General features: G+C 36.4%; 1 protein-coding gene across 1 annotated transcript in view; it reads left to right on the top strand.

Annotated features, from left to right (window-relative positions):
- Positions 1-2,091: 2,091 nt before the first annotated feature.
- Positions 2,092-22,774, top strand: part of LOC145295897 (PI-actitoxin-Avd5a-like) — an 85,777-nt gene continuing 65,094 nt past the window's right edge. The window contains exon 1 of the mRNA XM_080141659.1: positions 2,092-2,720. Within this exon, the coding sequence (XP_079997785.1) occupies positions 2,657-2,720 (64 nt within the window). The 5' untranslated portion in view covers positions 2,092-2,656. The remainder of the gene's footprint in view (positions 2,721-22,774) is intronic.

The following is a 22,774-nucleotide window of genomic DNA, read 5'->3' as shown; positions in this document are numbered from 1 at the left end:
CATGTTTCCCAAAGAAATATGGCGTCGGGTTTTTACGATAAAGATGGAAAACTCGTGTTTTTTTTTTTTTTTTTAAATAATTTGATAATATTTAAGTACTTCTGACATGCCAATTAAGTAGATATCATTGCTTTTTGTTGAAATTTACACAAAAGTCAACAGATATAATTGTTTCTTTTAAATCGATTTTTTCGTTACAGAAACATTACATTTTCTTTGTTTCCTTAGTTTTTTTTTTAAAACTAGTATGGGTGCCCGGCGTTGCCCAGGTGTTTGGAGGTGTATGTTGAGCAAAAAAAAAAGTGGTAGTAGGAAGGCAGGCTCGAACCAGTACCGCAAAAGGAGTAAAAGAACGCCCAACCGGAAGTAACGTAGGTTTTAATTAAGGCTAGACCACCGCCCAACCGGAAGTAACGTAGGTTTTAATTAAGGCTAGACAATCGAAAGGAGAGGATGACTTTCAAAAATATCGGCGGAAAAAGCCCCCCCCCCTTGTAGAAAAGTGCCCAGTTGAAGGTGAAAATATTAATGTTTTTAGCCAATCTTTCGATATTTGTCGTCTGAAAGGTCGAACTTCAAAACGATAATGATATCGGTAAAATCCATCGGCTCTGTCGAAAGTTTTAGGCAGATATGCAAACATACACACATACATTTATATATTGGTAACTAAGAATTTTCGACCCAAACCGAATAAAAAGCTTGTTCTATCTTTGAATACTCTTTATGTAAAGTTTTCAAATGTTTAGACTAAAAATTGTCTGAGTAATTTGGTAGAGACCGAAGCGATCATTTTTTAAAACTTTGACCCCTGTTATGACCCCTTAACATTTATTGTTTTGGGCTCAAATGAAGTTATTAAGTAAGATCCATGTCCAAGGAACGTATATCTAAAATGTCAAGTATTTAGACCCAAAATTGTCGGAGGAGTTTAGTAGAGTTCTAAAAGGTCAAATCGTTAAACTTTGACCCCTTAATCGCCAAATTTCTGGCCAAAAACCGATCACATCGATTTTCCCAAATCTCAGTACCGTGTATATCAAATTTCGAGTCTGTAGACTAAAAATTGACAGAGTTATTGCGTAGGGTCATGTACATAGACACACACACAGACACACAGCCACTTTCATTTTTATAGATATATAGATAGATAGTTTCTTTTTCGTTTGGAATTTTGTTTTCATTTATAAACTTTTTAACTGATATCTTCGTAATATAATTATTTCCTCAACAAAAAATCGAAGCAAGTGGATTAGTTTCACATTGATTGAGTAATGTTTCTGATAAAGAAAGAAAAATTGCTGTTTTGCAGTCAGAATCTATTCCATTTAACACTTGGCTGGTTGTTGACCTTAAAGTATATATATATATATATATATATATATATATATATATATATATATATATATATATTAATTAACTTCTTACACTTAGTGGCTTCATGCCTTGTATGGAGCGATTTCCATTATAACAAGTGAAGCATGCATGGTTCACAGTGAGTGCACAGTGAACGAGGCATAAAGATGACTTAGTTCAGCATTGTCCCACCCCATTTAGCTCCAAAAGTTCCCAGGGGACGTCAAATCCTGGTGAAAATGAACAAACGGTACAGTTTTAAGCCTTAACATATGTACATTTGAGTTCTGCACAATACAAAAAAAAAAAAAAAAAAAAAAAAAGAAATGACTTAGTGCATCATCTGCCCTCTCCCCATTTAGCCCCAAAAGTCCCCAAGACCTTAACATATTTAAATTTGAGTTCAGCACCATGCAAAACTGCTAAATAGACATACAAAGAAAATTTTGGACAAATATGGTAAAATAGTCCCAAAAATGGAGTGTTTTATTAGCCCTAAAAGAGCCCCTGGGGCACACCTAAGAGTTATCGCAAAGTATAGACAAACAAAATTATATAGAAATCAGTTAGTTACAATTTTTCAGAAAGTTTTCTAAAAATCCAAGGCATCAATTTTTTTTTTAATAAACACAAAAGTGTCAAAGTGTCAATTTTACCCAATATGAGCCCGAAAGGCACTCCTACGGAGAGCAACCGGATTTTTACCGGAAAATCCGTTGTTATTTTTTTTTACTCATAACGTGTTTAACGTTTGTGGAAAATTTCAAAAAATTCCAAGGCGTAGTTATTGAAAAAACTGCTGACAGACGAACTGACAAACAGACAAGGGTGAATTTACAGGTCCACCCTCCTTTTGTGGGGGACCAAAAATCATATCATAAATCTATCACATTAATTCGCTTTTACTATTTGTCTTTTAGCTTTTCTTATTTGCTGCAGTGTTATTTTATGATAAAGAATGCGGCATTTCACTGAACGATTGTTAGTAAAGCAGCCCATCTAAAAGCGACTAAGGCCGTAAGAACAGAAGTAGAACTACTTATCATGTGAAATATCAACGTTCCTGGTGTAATTATGAAACTGTTTAGGTTTGCTTGTGTTTAAACAGTTTGCCATTCAGCAAACATATCATATTTTATGCCAAGTCTTACGCGCCCACATCCTCGGAAACTTTGCTATGAATATATTTTGCGAGATAAAACCCATGACGACCCACCATTTTCATTTAAGCAACAGGTGTCTCCTTGTGTAAGCTGTCAGATTTTAACTTCTCTTCCTCGCTCGTCGATTATTCATCATTATGACTCGCAGCTTCTCCGCGCTTGTTCTCACCGTGACTGTTGTTTTCAACTTTATCTCAACAGGTCAGTTAATCTTTTATTTTTCTGTTATTTTACTTTTAATTCTTAATCATAAATAATATTAACTCTATTTTCAAACGAAGTTTCTGGTATTTGGCTACATTTTTGAGATTTAAACGGCGTTTTATGCAATGCAGAATGCGTTTGTTAAGGCATGTTTCTAGAGTGAGCTTTACGTAGATTATTATTCAATCTCTGAAAAAAGCACCCAAGAAAAACAATCTCTGAAAAAAAAGCACCCAAGAAAAACAATATCATGATATCTAAAAGGGATGAGATATGGAACTCATTCTACGTCTCACACTAGGTGATTAATAGGGCTGTAGCAACAATTTTTTTTTCATTCTTTTGACTCTCAGGTAGATATCCGACACAGACACACTTAATCAACCGAGAACCACATCCGTCTATATAAAACATATAAAATATTAATGGACATATACTCAAGTGTCAAAGAAATGAAAAGAATATACGGTTGTCATAACCCTAGTGATTAAATACGGCAGTAGTTCCCAACCTTTTTCAACATGGCGGCACACTATTGAAGTTCTTTAATTTTTGTGGCACACCTATCAGAAAAAATATTTTCTACTCATGAAGCCATTTTGCAAAAAACTAAGTAGAATAAAAAAATATTATTTAAAGAAATTTTTATTCACACAAATGAACATATCCTTAATTCAATATTTGGTATCATGTTAATATCGAAATCGGGTCTGAATTATTCAGCTCCGATGTTGAATCCCAATACTTTAGAAAACTCCTGGCATTTCGATTAAACATTCCACCACTAATATAAACCATAAAAAAGCTTACCAATTAGTATGCTTGAAACGTTTAAATTAAAGAAATTAGGTGGGTTTAAATTGAGTGGTGTCATCATCATTAAGAAATTCAATGTCTTTATATATATATATATATATATATATATATATATATATATATATATATATATATATATATATATATATATATATATCAAATGGCTTCTAACTATTATTTCTTCGCGGCACACCAGTAATCAGTCCTCGGTACACTAATGTGTCTCGGCACACTGGCTAGGAACTACTGGAATGCGGAGTTCATTTAGACATTTCTAGTCCATAACACATAAAAAAAGATTGTAGAGTATAACATAAACAGAATAACAAACAAAAATAAAGGAAAAATCTACCGCGCATGTGCATTATGCTCGCAGTAGCATCATAGCAATTAGTTCTAGTAAGAAAACCTGGCATTGCATGTGAACGAGAAAACTTACACCCTATTCGTAGCTAAGCCAACGCTTTTCACTCGGCCCTAAAGTAACACAGGCGAGGCCATTATTGACACAACCTTTTACCTGTTGGCTGATGTATGGCTGGTTCTAATACTGTGCAGTTCTAGGGGGTCCATTTTCCGAGGCTTTGTGTCTCGTCTTTCGAGTAAAGTCAGTTTGCTGTCTGAAACATCCTAATTTTAAATTTTAATTGGAAAAATTGTTCCTCCTTTAGAAACAGTAACTTGACTTTTCCTACGTTCCGACCTTGTGTTACATCTTTTTCCAGTGGGAAGGAAGTAAATACCAACTCATAGCACCATATTATTATTATTATTATTATTATTATTATTATTATTATTATTATTATTATTATTATTATTTATATTTTGGAATGTTCAATTTTTATGACGAACGACAAAGTCATTATCGAGTGGATGCTGAGATGTATGGGAACAGTGATATTAATTAAAATTCAGTAAATTCATACTCTCTTTCGATGTACACCAAGGGTTTATCTAAAACCCATGAGACTTTGGTGCATTTTTGTAAACAAATCCTATTTTAAGATTTCAATTCTTATGTAAATTAGTTACTTTTTAAAAATATGTTTATATTTACAGAATTCACATCTAAACTAACTGACCAGCATGAATTTTGAAACACAGCTGCTAGGTGTAGGAGAAGTGTCGTAAAATAGACTATATTTACTTTAATTGAGTTTTAGACAAAAACGTAAAAGGGAGTTGAAGCCCTTCGTGAAATTTCAAATATTTCCGATTTTGGAGAAAATTAGGCATAATTGATAAAATATTCTCATAATTTCCGTTTCTTTGGAATATTTAAACCTGTTTTCAAAATATGTGAAAAACGTCCAACTTGAGAATTCAAATATTTCAGATTTGCATTGAATTTAATCCATAATCCCTAGAGACCAATTACACACACACACACACACACACACACACACACACACACACACACACACACACACACACACACACATACACACACACACACACACACACACGTATATATACTCTCATGTGTTTTAAGTTTGTGAATAAAACCCATCAAACTTTTAGTTTCCTAACCAGCAAATACATAAAAATCCTTTTTCTCCCTCTACCCTCTAAACTCATAACGTGGCCTTGCGATTTGAACTTGTTTATTATGGCTCTAACAGTGGATTTGGGAAGGTTTAGCTTCTTTGAAATCTTATCATAGCCCTTCCCATTGGTATGGCATGCTACAACAAGCTTCCTGACGTCTTCGTTGTGTTCCTTAGTTTTAACCATGGCGATTGAAAATTATAATTTAGTCACTTATAATAGTTTAAATAAATCGCTATCTAAAAATTATCTGAAAAAAATTAATAATAGTATCATTTTGCTAACAGTTTTTCCTCTGATGAGAAGAATTAGCATTCTTTGAAACTCCGCAGGTTAAGGATTTCCTGGCATTTCCTGCCGAATAATAAAAACTATTTGTAAATTTCTACTTTACAGCGCTGTTCTGACTATATATATATATATATATATATATATATATATATATATATATATATATATATATATATATATATATATATATATATATATATATATATATATATATATAGTGATGATCATATTTATTGGCATGGTAAAATAAAAGTTAAATTTTGTCTAATAAATTCTAAAAAAGGGATTAAATTAAAGAAAATAACAAAGTATATTATGTATTTTTAACTGGCCTTTCCGATGCAGCAATCGGATTTTAGAAAAAATAAATAACAAAGGAACAACAAACATAATTGCAAAAAAACCCTTGTTCAAAATTATTGGCACGGCTTTGTTTTTCTTTTAGTATCAGTATAATATCAATCAATTTCCGGTTTACGTGCTTTCTGAACTTTTTTATAGCCATATTATGCTTGTTTAACGCTAATTCAGTGAATAATTTTTTTCAGATAATTTTTAGATAGCGATTTATTTAAACTATTATAAGTGACTAAATTATAATTTTCAATCGCCATGGTTAAAACTAAGGAACACAACGAAGACGTCAGGAAGCTTGTTGTAGCATGCCATACCAATGGGAAGGGCTATGATAAGATTTCAAAGAAGCTAAACCTTCCCAAATCCACTGTTAGAGCCATAATAAACAAGTTCAAATCGCAAGGCCACGTTATGAGTTTAGAGGGTAGAGGGAGAAAAAGGATTCTTTCCCCAAGAGATGAACGGAAAATTGTTCGACAAGTAAAACAAAACCCAAGGATCTCTGTTGGGGAGATTGTTGATGAACAGAGCACCTCTGGAGTGAATGTATCTCGACATACAGTTGGTAGAGTTTTGAAGAGAGCTGGTTTAAAAGCATGTTGTCCGAGAAAGACTCCCTTATTGAAGCCTATGCACCTGAAAGCAAGGCTAGCCTTTGCAAAACGTCATATTGATAAAGATGTTGCATTCTGGAAACGTGTTCTATGGACTGACGAAACGAAAATAGAGTTATTTGGCCATAATAAAGTGTCTTATATTTACAGAAAATCTGGCGAAGCTTTCCTGCCTAAGAACACCATACCCACAGTGAAGTACAGTGGAGGCAGTTTGATGTTTTGGGGATCCTTTGCTGCCTCTGGACCAGGGCGACTTGTTAAGGTCACAGGTAGCATAAAAAAGGAAGATTATGTTAAAATATTGGATGAAAACCTGAAAGACTCTGCTAAAGAGCTCTCACTTGGTCGTCGTTGGTGGTTCATGTAAGATAATGACCCAAAGCATTCGGCTAAACTGACTAAGAAATGGCTTGAGGACAATCATATTAATGTTTTGGAGTGGCCATCACAAAGCCCAGACCTTAATCCAATTGAAAATTTATGGAGAACATTAAAATTGAGGGTAATGCAAAGGAAGCCTAAGAATCTTATTTAATTGGAGGATTATTGTCAGGAAGAGTGGGCTAAAATTACTACTGAAGAGTGCAACAACTTGGTTGTAAACTATGAAAAGCGACTGAGGAAGGTAATCAAGGCCAAAGGCTATACAATTGATTATTAAATAAATCGTGCCAATAATTTTGAACAAGGGTTTTTTGCAATTATGTTTGTTGTTCCTTTGTTATTTTTTCTAAAATCCGATTGCTGCATCGGAAAGGCCAGTTAAAAATACATAATATACTTTGGTATTTTCTTTAATTTAATCCCTTTTTTAGAATTTATTAGACAAAATTTAACTTTTATTTTACCGTGCCAATAAATATGATCATCACTGTATATATACAGTATACCTCCTATAATTTGACCATCCGCTTCGTTCAAATTAGAGGATGCTGCTCAAGTTTCGTGATATAAAAATGTGCTGCAGTTAACTTTAATTTTCTAAGAATTAAAAAATAGTAAATGAAATTCATTGCTATATGATACTTCAAGCATATATTAAGTTGAGTTTACGATATATTGCAAGTAAGAATTGTTAAATATTATTGCCAGGAACAAAAAAATTGAAAATAAATTAAATCTACTTTTACTTGTTAGGTATTTATTACCTAAGTTATCATCTACAGAAATCATACATTTATGTAAAATACAGTTTTTTAAAAAATTTATTCATTGAATGAGTCTCATTGCAGTTTCTATTTTCATCGATTGAGCTCTCGGGCGCTGCCATTGTATTCCGTAAGCAATCACAAAAATCTACAATTTCTTAGTTCTGTAGCTTCTTTATGATTATATCTCTTCGGAGTGACATTGCTTGCAAAACATAGTTGTCACTAAAGTAAGGACTTTTTTCTAGAAATTTTATAACCGTCTCCATAGACCTTTCTGCATCATCCCATTATATTGCTTCATCAGAGTGTTCTTGGTTATTTATATTAGGGTCAAGAGAATGGGAGCTGTCACTATTTTCATCACTATTACTGCCTTCAGGACATTGATCAGTAGTTTCCTCATCTTGTTGCACCCACCTTTCAACTTCATTTGCATTAAGTAATTTAAGAACAGCGTGGTTAGTCCGTAACCGTTTGGTTTCAAGAATATTTTTTAGACCAAATGTATTCTCTGATTCTAGAGTTGCAAGCCATTGTGATGGGTTGTTTTACACTATTTTAAATATAGCAATCCGAAAAATATTTACAATTAGTGTAAATTAATTATCAATAGCTAATCTACATTAATTACATAGTACCAATACTTCGCAATATCTTACTAAACCATGTAAACAGTTTTACTGCAACTCCACATCAAATATGCTAATACAATTTCATTGACGGGACAGTTCAAGTTTAGAGAAAGGCCACGTTTAGAAGAAGTCCAATTGAGAGGAAGTCCAATTTTAGAGGAAGTTCAAATTAAAGGGGGTTTTACTATATATATATATATATATATATATATATATATATATATATATATATATATATATTAATCTATTGCATCAATAACTGATTGAATTTGATCTGGAATGGATTCTGACAACGCTTAAATGATTTTTAGAGGGATTTTATATCATTCTGTGGCTAAAACCATCTCGCGTTCTTTCGATGATGAGATAAAGGGGAATATCGGCTTCTCACTTGTGTTTCTAAACAAACAAAACAAACGTTAAGTAATATTTAAATCATGAGGTTATGGTAGAAAGATGTTCTACTTCATTTGAATCTTCTTTATGCCATTAACTTACAATTTGTTGCTGCGTGATTGGAAACATTATGATTCTGAAAGACGACATTTTCGTTTGGAAACAGTTCCCCGGCCATAAGATGAAATTTGTCACCCAAAAATTAAAAATAATATTAGCTATTGATTCTTCTATGCAGGAAAACTATAGGACAAGCAAATTTCCAATAATCATTAATTTCTCTATGATAGGCTCATAAGAGTAGTGGTTGATAGACAAAAATCAGAGGTCCACAGTATTAATGCTGGAGTCCTTCAGAGGTCCATCCTGGGCCCAACTCTCTTCCTGATCTACATCAATGATCTCCCTAAACACATACTTAAATCATTCGTTGACATCTATGCTGGTAACACGACCATCTACGGCAACACATCAAAGGCCTTAAATGACAAAGTTCTCTCTGATTCTTTCTCCTCTGATCTCGAGCTGTGGAAGAGTGGGGGAAGTCGTGGCTGGTTACCTTTATTGCATCTAAAACTAAGCCCCTATCTTTACATCATCAACGCTCTTATCCCCATCTGGAATCAATTAAAACGGATGGCTATCGTATAGGGGAAGCCCCATGTTTTAATAAGCTTCTGGACTTTACCTTTACTTCTGATCTGAAATGGAACACGTACATCAAGTCAGTTGCCAAGGTCGCTGGAAAAATGGTGGGATTCTTCTACCGCTCCAGAAGATATCTCACTACTGATGCAATTGTCTATCTATATAAAAGCCAAGTACGTCCAAGGATGGAATACTGCTGCCAAATTTGGGCAGGAGCTGCTAAAAATAGTCTATCCTGCCTTGACAGAGTACAAAATAGACTTCATGGCCTAGTAGGTGATGCCCTTTTCTCTTCCATGCAACCTCTCTCCCACAGAAGAGACGTTGCGAGCCTGTCTTTGTTTTATCGTTATTTACATGGCAGGTGCTCGTCTGAGATCCAATCTCTGGTGCTCCCTCGCCAATCTTTCACGATAAATACCCGTCTAGCTGAAACCACTGTCAAAAAATTTCCCCACTCTTTATCTGTGCCTAAATCAAAACGTAGATTCCATGAACAAAGCTTCTTTCTTAGAACTGCACGCCTGTGGAACTCTCTGCCTGTCCCCCTCCTGACTTCAACATGGATGTCTTCAAGTCCAACATAAATAAATTCCTGATGAACCGCTCCCCTAAGTAATGACACTTTATCAAATCTCCAATACTAATGAACACTGCAGCACTAATCCATTGATTACTGTACACAAAATAACCCTTATCCCCGATTGGCTCTATGGCCTTGATAAGTGGTGACCTTCCTGTAAAAAAAAGAAATGAATATTCCCCCCTCAAATCATTACTGATCCACCCCCATGTTTAATAGTTGGGAAAAAGGCAGTCTGGATTGAATGCTTCTTTCAAATGTCCCCAACCATACATACAGTTAGATGATTGCAATAGAGTAAAATATGATTCTCTAGAGAAAATAGCATTCTTCAATTGCGCTCGCAGTCAATTTTTGACGTTTCTATACGTCACTCTAAAATCCGATCGCGTTTTAAATTTTAGATTTTACTCCTAATTTATTTATACATTTCTAATAATAATGGCGATCGATGTAATTGTCGCGAAATTTCTAATTTGAATTTATTATAAATACCAAATAAATTCAAAATCAACCCGATCTGTGGTTGATACTAAATTTAGTGCTAGTTTGGTACAGTCTTCCAAAGTGAATATAATGTTGTCTTATTATCTACTATGATAAGACAAGAGAGTTTGGTAATGAGTTGGTAAACCACGGTTCATTTCTTTTTTTTTACAAAGGAGTTACAACTTATCAAGACCCAGAGGCCATTCGAAGATAAGGGTTAATGAGTGAACAGTAGTCAATGGGACAATATCGTAGTAATGTCAGTTGGAAAGTAAAGAAACGGAAAAGGGTTCCACAGGCGTACAGTTCTAAGAAAGAAGCTTTGTTTATGGAATCTACGTTTAGGTTTAGGCACAGATAAAGAGTGGAAGAAATTATTGATGGTGTTTTCAGATAGACGAGTATTTTTCAGGAAACTTTGACGAGGGAAGACCATAGATTGGAGCTCAGACGAACGCTTGCCATGAAAATAATGGAAACGAGGTTGTATCGAAGAAGAAAAGCATCTCACTACGAAGTCTATTTTGAACTTAGTCAAGGCAGGATAAGGTCTTTCTAGTAGCGCCTGCCCAGACGTGGCAAAAGTATTCCATGCATCGGCGTACGTAGCTTTTATACAGGTAGAGGATTTCATCACCATTGAGATATCTACTAGAGCAGTAGAATGATCCAACCATTTCTCCAGCGACCTTGGAAACAGATTTGATGTACGCGTTTCATTTCAGATCAGGAGTAAAGGTCAGACACAGAAGCTTTCCAAAACATGGAGCCGCCCCAAGACGAGAGTTATTCATTTCAATTGATGCCAGACTCTCTTCCGTTTCTCTGCTTTCCAACTGACTACAATATGATAATCTTCAAGTCCAACGTGAACAAATTCACGGTGTGATAAGAGCGTTGATGGTGTAAAGATAGAACTTTGGTTTTTAGATGCATTAAAATTAACCAGCTACCTCTTTCTCCATTGTACAACGTGCTTAAGATCAGAGGAGAGAGAATCAGAGAGAACTTAGTCATTTACGGCCTTTGAAGTGTTGCAATAGATGATAGTGTCATCAGCATAAATGTCTACTAATGATCTTAGGACGTGATTTGTGAGATCATTGATGTAAATCAGGAAGAGAGTTGGACCCAGGATGGATCCCTGAGGGACTCCAGCATTAATACTGTGAGCTTCTGATTTCTGCTCAAAACCACTGCTCGTATGAACCTATCAAAAAGATAGACATTTCTAACTATAGTGTAGCTGGCGATCTTGTGGCGGAGACCTTTATACCATACCCTATCAAAGTCTTTTGATATGTAAAGAGCAATTGCCCTAGAAAGGAAGCCTCCATAAAGAGTCACTCATCCTATGAGATATAACCGTTAGCACATCTGCTGTAGATCTAGAAGAATGGAAACCATATTGCATGCCACTAACGATTTTTTTTTTTACTGCACCCAGATTGTCCACGAACCCACCCGAGTGCCCGATACTTCCGGTCAGTATGCTAGCCTTCTAGACCCTTTTCTCACAACTTCCCCATAGCTATATTCAAGCTCCGTTTTGTCTCCTCTGGGATCTTCCAACCACGCGGTTGTAACAGTTAAGATAAAAACGAAATGCAATAAGTCTGGAGATGTAGCTCTCCACCGTACTGTATATCGATACTCTACCGCTGACTGGGATAGCTTCCGTACACTTATATCCAATCTACCACTGCATTCCATGTTTAAAAAAGGTGTCCTCCATAGTATCAGACCTGACAGAATGGCTAATTATAGACATAAACCGATTCATACCATCCAAAAAAATTCCAACAAAAATCTAACAGCCAGCCATGGTTCTCCCCAAAATGTGCTGCTGCCATCGCGCACTGAAATCACTTTTTCCATAGCTACCAACGTAATAGATGCACTGAGACTAAAGCTGCCTTCAGGACTTCCAGCAACCACTGAAAAAGAGTAATAAAAATGCAAGAGAGCTACATGCTCAGTCCGTAAAATCCAAAGTAGCTGAGCAGCGGCTTGGTTCCCACCAGTTTTGGCAAATAGCAAACAGGATCCTGAACAGAAGCGTGCGTTCTATCCCAACTATCATCAATGGACCTGAGGTCATCTCGTCAGCATCAGACAAGGCCAAACTATTTGCCAAGAACTTTGCAGCTAATTCTACCCTATGCGACGAAGACCATCAACTCCCCATATTTCCTCCTATAACAGACAACATGCTTTGCAACATACAAATATCTGTGTGTGATGCCGCCAAGCTAATCAAGAACCTTTATTCCAGTAAAGCAACTGGCCCTGACGGCATTCCAGTTATACTGCTGAAAAAGCTTCAACTAGAACTTGCCCCCATACTTACAAAACTCTTTAAGCGTTGCCTTCAAGAGAAGTGCTTTCCAACACCCTGGAAAACCTCATCAGTATGCCCTGTATTTAAGAACTCATGTAATAAGTCCTCTCACTCTCAGTACAGACTAATAAGTCTCCTGTGTGTCATGAGTAAGCTGCTGGAATCCATATTAAAAAGAGAAGTAGTCAACCATCTCAGCAGAAATAACCTTCTTAGTGACACGCAATATGGTTTCTGTTCTGCCAGATCTACAGCAGATGTGCTAACTGTTATATCTCATAGGATTAGCGAATCTCTTGACAAAGGCTAGGGGAAGCTCCATGTTTTGATAAGCTTCTGGGTTTGACCTTTACCCCTGACCTGAAATGGAATACGTACATCAAGTCAGTTGCCAAGATCGCTGGAAAAATGGTAGGATTCTTCTACCGCTCCAGAAGATATCTCACTACTGATGCAATTCTCTATGTGTATAAAAGCCAAGTACGTCCAAGGATGGAGTACTGCTGCCACATCTGGGCAGGAGCTGCTAAAAACAGCCTATCCTGTCTTGAAAGAGTAGAAAATAGACTTCGTGGCCTAGTGGGCGATGCCCTTTTCTCTTCTCTGCAACTTCTCTCCCATAGGAGAGACGTTGCGAGTCTGTCTTTGTTTTATCGTTATTTCCATGGCAGGTGCTCATCTGAGCTTCAATCTCTGGTCCCCTCTCGCCAATCTTTCACGAAAAACACCCGTCTAGCTGAAACCACTGTCAAAAATTTTCCCCACTCCTTATCTGTTCCAAAATCAAAACGTAGATACCATGAACAAAGCTTCTTTCTTAGAAGTGCACGCCTGTGGAACTCTGTTCCGGTTGCCTGTTTCCCACCTGACTACAACCTGGATGTCTTCAAGTCCAATGTGAACAAGTTCCTGATGAACCGCCTCCTTAAGTAAGACACTTTATCAGATCTCCAAAACTAACGTACTGTACACGCAATAACCCTTATCCCCGAGTGGCTTCTGGGCCTTGATAAGTGGTGACTACCTTGTAAAAAAAATAAAAAATAACTCAGATTCTAACAACTTACTCATGATGCACAGGTGATTGTTGGTTGTACTAAGAGGGAGATGAGCGATCACCTGAATTCTTAAATACGGAGCATACCGATAAGGTTTTCCAGGGTGTTGGGAAGCATTCTCCTTAATTCTCGGTTGTCATACGAAAGACTAAAAAAAGGTATTTATGTTGCCTTGCTAGATCGCATTATAAGGTGAGGATCAAGGGTAAGTAACGCCCTTTCCTTACATCTCGATGTATTAGCTAATGAAAATGAGCTTTCGTGTCGCCCTCGACTATGGTTGACCACTTTACTTTTACTCATATTCTGACGATCTAGAACAGTGGTTCCCAACCTTTTTTATATTGCGACACACTATTGAGCTCTTTTAATTTTTGCAGTACACTTATAATAAAAATGAATATATTCTACATATAAAACCTTTTTGCAATTAAATAATCTATATAAATGAAACAAGAGATGCTTATATGTGCGTGTAAGCATTAAACTGATGAACCCTTAAACTATTGGTTACACAACACTGAAATTAACAGGATGTCTACAATCACACACCAAGTAAACATACACCAAAGATGGTTTATAACGAGTAAAATCTTTGTTTAGATTAATGAAGAACCCACTCAGAAATATGTCGACATGTTGAAATGTAAAATATTCATTTCAACTTAAAGACATACTTCTGTTATTTTGCGCATGGGCAAATTTATTTATAGCTTGAAGTAGTTTAATTTTAAATCTTTCTTGCCCATCTGTCGATAGCTCAAAAGGTAGAGAACGTGGCTGGAGCACTAAATGTTTTGGTTCTGATTCTAACTGATGGCAACCAAGTCATTTTTTAAAAAGACTTTTGAAATCAGTACTTGGTTAATTTGTAGTTTAGTGGCGTAAAATATTTAACTGACATGAAAAAAATAAAAAAAACTATTTATGTTTATATAAAGCACATTATTAGACCCAAAGAGTGAAATAAAACCAGAAAAAGTTTCATTTTTATTTTTTTTTTTTAATAATTTTTTTATTAGATGTACGACATTCGACGCCAAAGATTGTAACCGCCATATTTAAAAGAAAATATTTAAGAATTGGCCGTTTTAAAGTTTGACAGATTTGTATTTTTAAGGACAAATTTGGCCTTTTTTGAAGTAGTTTTATAGATCAAAAATCATGATCTTTTTTTTCTTTTTTTTTACACAGTGGTCACCATTATCAAGGTCCGGAAGCCACTCAGGGATAAGGGTTATTGCAAGTACATTACGTTAGTGTGGAGATTTGATGAAGTGCTTACTTAAGGGGGCGGTTCATTAGGAATTTGTTAACGTTGAACTTGAACACATCAAAGTTGTAGTCCGGTGGGAAGCAGGCAGACGGAACAGAGTTCCACAGTCGTGCAGTTCTAAGAAAGAAGCTTTGTTCATGAAATCCACGTTTTGATTTAGGCACAGATATAGAGTGGGGGAAATTTTTCACAGTGGATTCAGCTAGACAGGTGTTTTTCGTGAAAGATTGGCGAGGGGGGGGACCAGAGATTGGAGTTCAGACGAGCACCTGCCATGGAAATAACGATAAAACAAAGATAGGCTCGCAACGTCTCTTCTGTAGGAGAGAGGTTGCAGGGTAGAGAAAAGGGCATCCCCCACTAAGCCACGAAGTCTATTTTGTACTCTGTCAAGGCAGGATAGGCTGTTTTTAGCAGCTCCTGCCCAGATGTGGCAACAGTATTCCATCCTTGGACGTACTTGGCTTTTATATAGATAGACAATTGCATCAGTAGTGAGATATCTTCTGGAGCGGTAGAAGGATCCCACCATCTTTCCAGCGACCTTGGCAACTGACTTGATGTACGTGTTCCATTTCAGATCAGGAGTAAAGGTCAAACCCAGAAGCTTGTCAAAACACGGGGCCTCACCCAGACGAGAGCCATCCATCCCAATTGATGCCAGATGGGGATCAGAGCGTTGATGATGTAAGGATAGGAGTTTTGTTTTGGATGCATTAAAGTTAACCAGCCACATCTTCCCCCACTGAACCACGCGCTCGAGATCAGAAGAGAAATAATCAGAGAGAACTTTGTCATTTACAGCCTTTGATGTGTTTCCGTAGATGGTCGTGTCATCAGCATAGATGTCAACGAATGATTTAAGTATGTGTTTAGGGAGGTCATTGATGTAGATCAGGAAGAGAGTTGGGCCCAGGATTGACCCCTGAGGGACTCCAGCATTTATATTGCAGGCCTCGGATTTTTGTCCATCTACCACTACTCTTATGAGCCTATCGGAGAGAAATGATTTTATGATTGAGAAAACATTTCCAGTTATACCGTAGCTGGAAATCTTGTGAAATAGATCCTTATGCCATACCTTGTCGAAGGCCTTTGATATGTCAAGAGCAATTGCCCTAGAAAGGAAGCCTTTGTCAAGAGATTCACTAATCCTGTGGGATATAACCGTCAGCACATCTGCGGTAGATCTTGCAGAGCGGAAACCATATTGTGTGTCACTAAGAAGGTTATTCCTGCTGAGGTGGTTGACTATTTCTCTATTTAATATGGATTCCAGTAACTTACTCATAACACACAGGAGACTTATTGGTCTGTACTGAGAGGGAGATGACTTATCACATGAGTTCTTAAGTACAGGACATACTGATGAGGTCTTCCAGGGAGTCGGAAAGCACTTCTCCTTAAGGCAGCGCTTAAATAGTTTCGTAAGTATGGGAGCAAGTTCTGGTTGAAGCTTTTTTAACACTATACTTGGGATGCCATCAGGGCCAGTTGCTTTACTGGAATTTAGGTTCTTGATTAGCTTGGCGACCTCATGCACGGATATTTGTATGTTACCTAGCTCGTTCTGTGTTATAGGAGGAAATATGGGGAGTTGATAGCCTTCGTCGGATAGGGTAGAATTAGCTGCAAAGTTCTTTACAAATAGTTTGGCCTTGTCTGACGCTGACAAGATGACCTCTGGTCCATTGATAATGGTTAGGATAGAACGCACACTTCTGTTCAGGATCCTGTTTGCTATTTGCCAAAACTGGTGGGAACCAAGCCGCTGATCAGCTACCTTGGATTTAACAGACTGGGCATATAGCTCTCTTGCATTTTTTTATTACTCTTTTACAGTGGTTGCTGGCAGTCCTGAAAGCAGCTTTAGTCTCAGTGCATCTATTACGTTGGTAGCTATGGAAAAAGTAATTTCAGCGCGCGATAGCAGCAGCACATTTTGGGGAGAACCATGGCTGGCTGTTAGGTTTTTGTTGATCTCATGAAACTGCTTAAAAAAGGCGAAAACTCGTAAGCCATATATTTTTAGTGTTGCCTTTTATGACATGCGGCATAGTAATTAAAGTACTTGATAACATTCAATTTTAAAAGTTACACTCTTCTGGATGTTCAATCTCAGCGAGTGCGACATTCAAGATACAATTCCAAACTACTTTGGACTTCTACCAAGTAATGGCTGACGGAACAAGAACATGCTACACTCAAGATGAGAATAGTAGTCTGAAACATTCAAAGAATACGAAGAGGTTGCTAATGCTATTTTTTATGATCTATCCTGTAATCCTTTTCATTTCTCGTAGAAGCGCTTTGGACTTTAGATTCTACTGGCGGGGGTGCTCAACATTGTATGGGTGATGTAGTAAGGGGATTGGGGTGAAATCAATAAAACAACCCCGGGGATGCACGGCTTTGGCTGGGTGTGTGTAGGTGGTTTAGTTAGAAACCCCAAGGTATGTTAAAAAACTGGTAGTAGCGGGGGGGGGGGAAACAAAACAGCAGTATGCAGTTTGGGTGGAGAGATGCGTTACAAAAAGTGGTAGCAGGTAGGCAGGCTCGAATCCGTAAAGCGAAGGAGGAACAGAAAGTTAAAAAAATGTGCCGTCTTAACCAATGTCTCCATAGCGGAACCGGAAGTCCTGGGCGTTGAAATTAAGCGTAGTCAATCCAATCGAGACAATGACTTTGCGAAAATGTCGACGCAAAAATTGATCTCTCGTTGTAAAAAACTGCCCAGTTGAGGGTGAATGAAATTAATGTTTTTGGACAATTTTTCGATATTTGTCGTCCAGAGGGTCAAGCTTGAAAACGACATCGATTTGGTCAGGATCCGTCGCGTGTATCGAAAGCTTTTGGCATACATACATACATACATACATACATACATACATACACAAACCGACGATTGAGACGTACATTATAGATTGTTTGTTAAAAGACAAAAAATATAGATTCGAGAACATTTTCTAAGCTTAGAAATCGTTCTTATGGCGACCGATTGTAATGGCGAAAGATGTTTTGCAAAGTTGAAAGAAATCAAGAGGCGTCATCTGATAAGAGATGCTAAACGTTAGTATGCATAGTACAGAGGACTTTTGTATGATATTGAAATTTCTGGTATTGTAAACAAGTTCTCCCATTCTCAATTTAGACATTGTCACTAAAAACTCGCATGACATGTAATGCCTTATATGTTAACCGTTTATTTTTATTTTTTATTTTTACTTCTCTTCAGCTCTTCTCAACTTCTTTTGCCACACAGCTATTTATAATCAAACTAGCACGGGGGGGGGGGGGGCTCGACCTTGCCGGTCATAAAATACGTTTAATATATTTCGATTCATGCAGATTTCGTATTTATTATTACAGAACCAAATCTCTATTAAATGTTTATATTTATAGAGTTATTAAAAAAAAATGATTGGGTTCCATCAGCATGAATCAAAACCAAAAAAGTTTAGCCCTCCAGCCGCGTTCCCTCATTGAGCGTACCAGCCGCTTCTGCTACTGTTTGAGCTCCCCCGACAGATAGATAAGAAAGTTATAAAATTAAACAAATTTTAACTATGATTAGTTTACGCGTGCGCAAACTAATCGAAACGTCGGCAAGTTGAAATGAACATTTTGCATCTCAACTTGCCGACTTTCTGTACGCGTTATTTATCCATCTAAACAAGGATTTTACTGATTATAAACGATTCTTGGTGTATGATTACTATTTCCTGTTAATTTCAGAGTTATGTTAGTAGTTTAAGAGTTTATCGGTTAAATATTTACACACATACATCTATCTACTGGTTTATTTATATCGATATATTCTTTTTATTATATTTAACGCTTCCATCTCTTTCCTATAATTCTTTTTCCTCTATCAAATGCAATGCCACATTCCATATGACCTACCCGTTTTTTTATTACGTTTATGCCTTCCAAAATAATCTCTACGGTCAAATTTTTTACTCCCTTTCCATATATAGTTTTGTATAAACGCATCCCGTAAAGTATATATTCAGCACACCAGAAAACCTTTAAAAGTCGTCATCATAAAGGTCTTTTGCAGTTTGAAAGATTCTAGGTATTGAGCAATAATAATAATAATAATAATAATAATAATAATAATAATAATAATAATAATAATAATAATCTCTTTCCATCAAATATTCAGTTTATTTAAATTTTTACAACTGAGTGTCCATATTCAGTTGCCTCCCAATGAAAGCTGAGAAAGACACAAAATGAGGATTTTCTATGGAGAAAATACGGCACCTCCATAAAAGGAGAATGCTGGGTTAGAACACAAATAAAAATTGCGTCTGTCGTAAATGATCTCCCGTTCACTGATCAAGGATGGAAACGAAACAAAAACAGAAATATTGTACATTGTAAAAATCGATTCTTGTTTTGCAATTACTTTACACCTATATTTATGATCGCCCCCCCCAAAAAGCAACATACACACAAACAAGTTTTATTGACGAATAACTACGATAAAAAGTAATCACAAGATAATTGTGGTTGCAATCATTATAAGGACATTCAACAAACAAACGAAGACTTATTTTACTTGAAAAAAAAAAAGAAAAAAAATACTTATATACAAGTCTAACCACATGTTTCACCAAAGATAATTATTATATTAACATAAAAAAATGACTGAACAAACCTTTATTTGATTCATAAAATTGCAGAGGTATAGATAGATCGTTTAGATAAAAGTATAGGTTAGTTTGTGTGTATCACAACACAAAAAACGTGAAATAAAACTTCATTTAACATAAAACAAACTACGAACATTTAAGGTTTGAATAGCTTTTATCATCAACAAAACACTAAATTGAATGTGTGTGTTAAAAAAGTTCGTTTTCGTGTGTCGTCAGCTTTTAGAATATTACAAAGTTGCGCGTTAGAAGAAACGGAGAAAGAGAATGTTCGTAAAGAATACTTATTCCTTGTTTCTTTTTATTGGTCTAGTAATGTCCCCGAAGCGGAGTGTTTCCTGGCTTCAAGAGCGGAAGCGAACTGACTTTTCGCCTAACTGCTCCTATGTGTTGTCCCCTTGCTGTTTTGTTCTCTTTTATGTCGTTTACAAAATTCCTGGGGGTTTATCTCTCTTTAGGCGATCCCTACAGACACGTTGGCTGTTAAATTTATTTTTATCAGGCCCCACTCCCATTGGCTAATTAAATTTTATTACTTTTCTCTTTTTAACCGGATGGGTGCGTCGACACACCCTTTGTCTGTGACAGCCGACGGATAACATCCGATCGGGAGTTTATGAATCCCCACAATACATCGCCGCCTGAAATAGCGGAGATATTGCAAGAACCTCAGGTGAGAGTACTGGTAGCTGATAGAGTATGTTTAGCTTTCTTCTATTATGAGATTTTTCTTGCAAGAAGGTAAAATTTCGTTACAACCTCCTTAAATTGTAGTAAATATGATCACTATCTTTCGCAAAGCGAACACATCTGTCTGAACGTGTTACACTAGATGTTTGTGGTGTGCCTTGTGCATTCTATTATGTGTTTGAGATTTCGTGTCTCCTGAAGTCTTTTCGTTTGTTGTCCACCGTTTGGTATTTTTGTCGCCTGTGTCACTGTTGTTGTTGCTGTTGTTGTTGTTTTTGTTACAAAAATCATGGGCTTTTATCTCTCTTTAGGCGGTTCCTACAGACACGTTGGTTGTTAAATTTATTTTTTATCGGGCCCCATTCCCGTTGGCTAATTAATCGCAATATATAATATTTTGATTGCAGAAATTCCCCTCTGGACCAAAGTACCGCAGGTTTGCAAGAACAGATGCCACATGCAAATTTATTATGTCTAGACTATTAGTCACTATCTTATGTAACGTTAGGACATTTTAGACACATTTAGTCATTATAATAATATCCTACATTTAATTCTATGACAACGCCTTTACGATCGCAACCATCTTTAAATGAAGTAGTTTCTATTTTTCCCTTTAAATATCAAGTCCTCCAACCGCCCCCAATCAACATTGGATGAAATATACACATTATTAATATATTGTGCTATATGGCGTCGCACTGATACCTACTTTTGCCTTCTGAGTAAATTGTTACGTTCATTTTCTTACATTTTATGGCGTCAACAATATATACACCAGTTTTTAGTTCCTCTCTCTCCCTCTCTCTCTCTCTGTATATATTCTTCCCAACTCCCCCCTCTCTCGCTGTCTCTCTTGCTCGCTCTCTTTTTACATTTTTTATGCCGAAGAAAAAAAAACATATCACGGCATCAACATTATCTACAACAGTTTTTATTTCTACTTTCTCTCTCTAGCTCGCTCGCTTGCTTTATACATTTATTTTTATGCCAAAACGTTTTATGGCGTCAACACCATCTACAACAGTTTTTATTTCCTCTTTCTATTTTTCTCTCTCTCTCACTCTCTCTCACTTTTTCTTTGCCTCTCTCAATCTCTCTCTATCACTATTTCTCGCATCCAACAACAAACAAACAACATTTTACGGCTTCAACGCTATGTACAACAGATTTTATTTTTCCCACCCCTTACTCTCACTTTTTACATTGCTTTTAATGCCAAAAAACACACATTTCGCGGCGTCAACATTACATACAACAATTTTTTTCGCCCTTTCTCTCTTCGTCTCTCTCTCTCTCTCGCTCGCTAGCTTTTTACATTTCTTTTGCTACCGAAATAAAATAAAACAAACATTTGACTAAGCCAACATTATCTACAACTTATATAGCCTCTGTCTATCTGTTTCTCTCTCTCTGTCTGTCTGTCTGTCTCTCTCTTCCTCAGAAGCTTTATACATTTCTTCTAATGCCGAAAAATACCCAAACATTTTACGGCATCAACACTATCCAGAATAGTTTTTATTTTCCCCTCTCTCTTTCCCCTCTCTGTATATATATTCTTCCTAACTCTCTCTTTCACTATCTCGCTCCCTCGCTCGCTCTTCTCTCCCTCAGATTATTATTTCTCTTGCGTGTTTCTGTGTCTGCGTGTTCGTTTTACCATGCGATAAATTGCTATAAAAAAAAGAACAATGAATTCATCTGCATATTTTTAATTCCGCCTTTAATTGCGTATTCACAGTTTCTCATGAAATAACAACAATAGGGGATGAGTATAACAGACCGCAAATAAATAAATAAATACATAAACTATTTTCTGTATTAATAAACTTACGGATATTTTTCTATAATGAAAAAAAAAAAAACCCCAGATCGCCGCACTAATTTTGCCTTTTATTTGTTGGGGGGGGGGGGTCCATTTACACAAACTGAGCTACAGCACGCATGGCTGGGGACGGCTAATTTTTATTATTTTTCTCTTTTTGACCGGATGAGTGCGTCGAGCCTATGCGCAGTGACGCGTTTACACACTTTGTGCTGTGACAGCCGATGGGTAAACATACGGTTAGGAGTTTATGAGTCCCCGCAAAATGACATAAGAACCCCTCCACTCTATTTGAGGGATGACGTCATAATTTTATGTTCTCTTTCCTCTTTATTTATGTTATCGTGTTTTTTCTCTGATGTGTTAGCTTTATTTTTCAAGTTATCAACACACTTATTTCTATAAGAAATCGAGTAATAGTAAAAAATGCGAATAAAAAAAAATAATCTCTACGCCATATAAAAACGAGAAATATACAAAAGTAGTTATCATTTTGTGATCCCTTTTCTACATTTAATGGACGTAATTATTTTATGAAGTTATTCACTGTGCACGATTACACCCCCTTTACTTAAAAGGATGACGTCACAAAACTATAGCGTCGTCTATTGTGCATAAGGATAAACAAATAAAGCAGCAAAGATCCAAAGTTTTAGTAGCATGCTAGAACCCCGG

Source organism: Euprymna scolopes, chromosome 16 (genome assembly GCF_053919585.1).
Source record: "Euprymna scolopes isolate OS-2025 chromosome 16, ASM5391958v1, whole genome shotgun sequence".
NCBI classification, from domain to species: Eukaryota; Metazoa; Mollusca; class Cephalopoda; order Sepiida; family Sepiolidae; genus Euprymna; species Euprymna scolopes.
The sequence above is the reverse complement of the archived record's forward strand: the minus strand, read 5'-3'. Positions and strand labels throughout refer to the sequence as shown.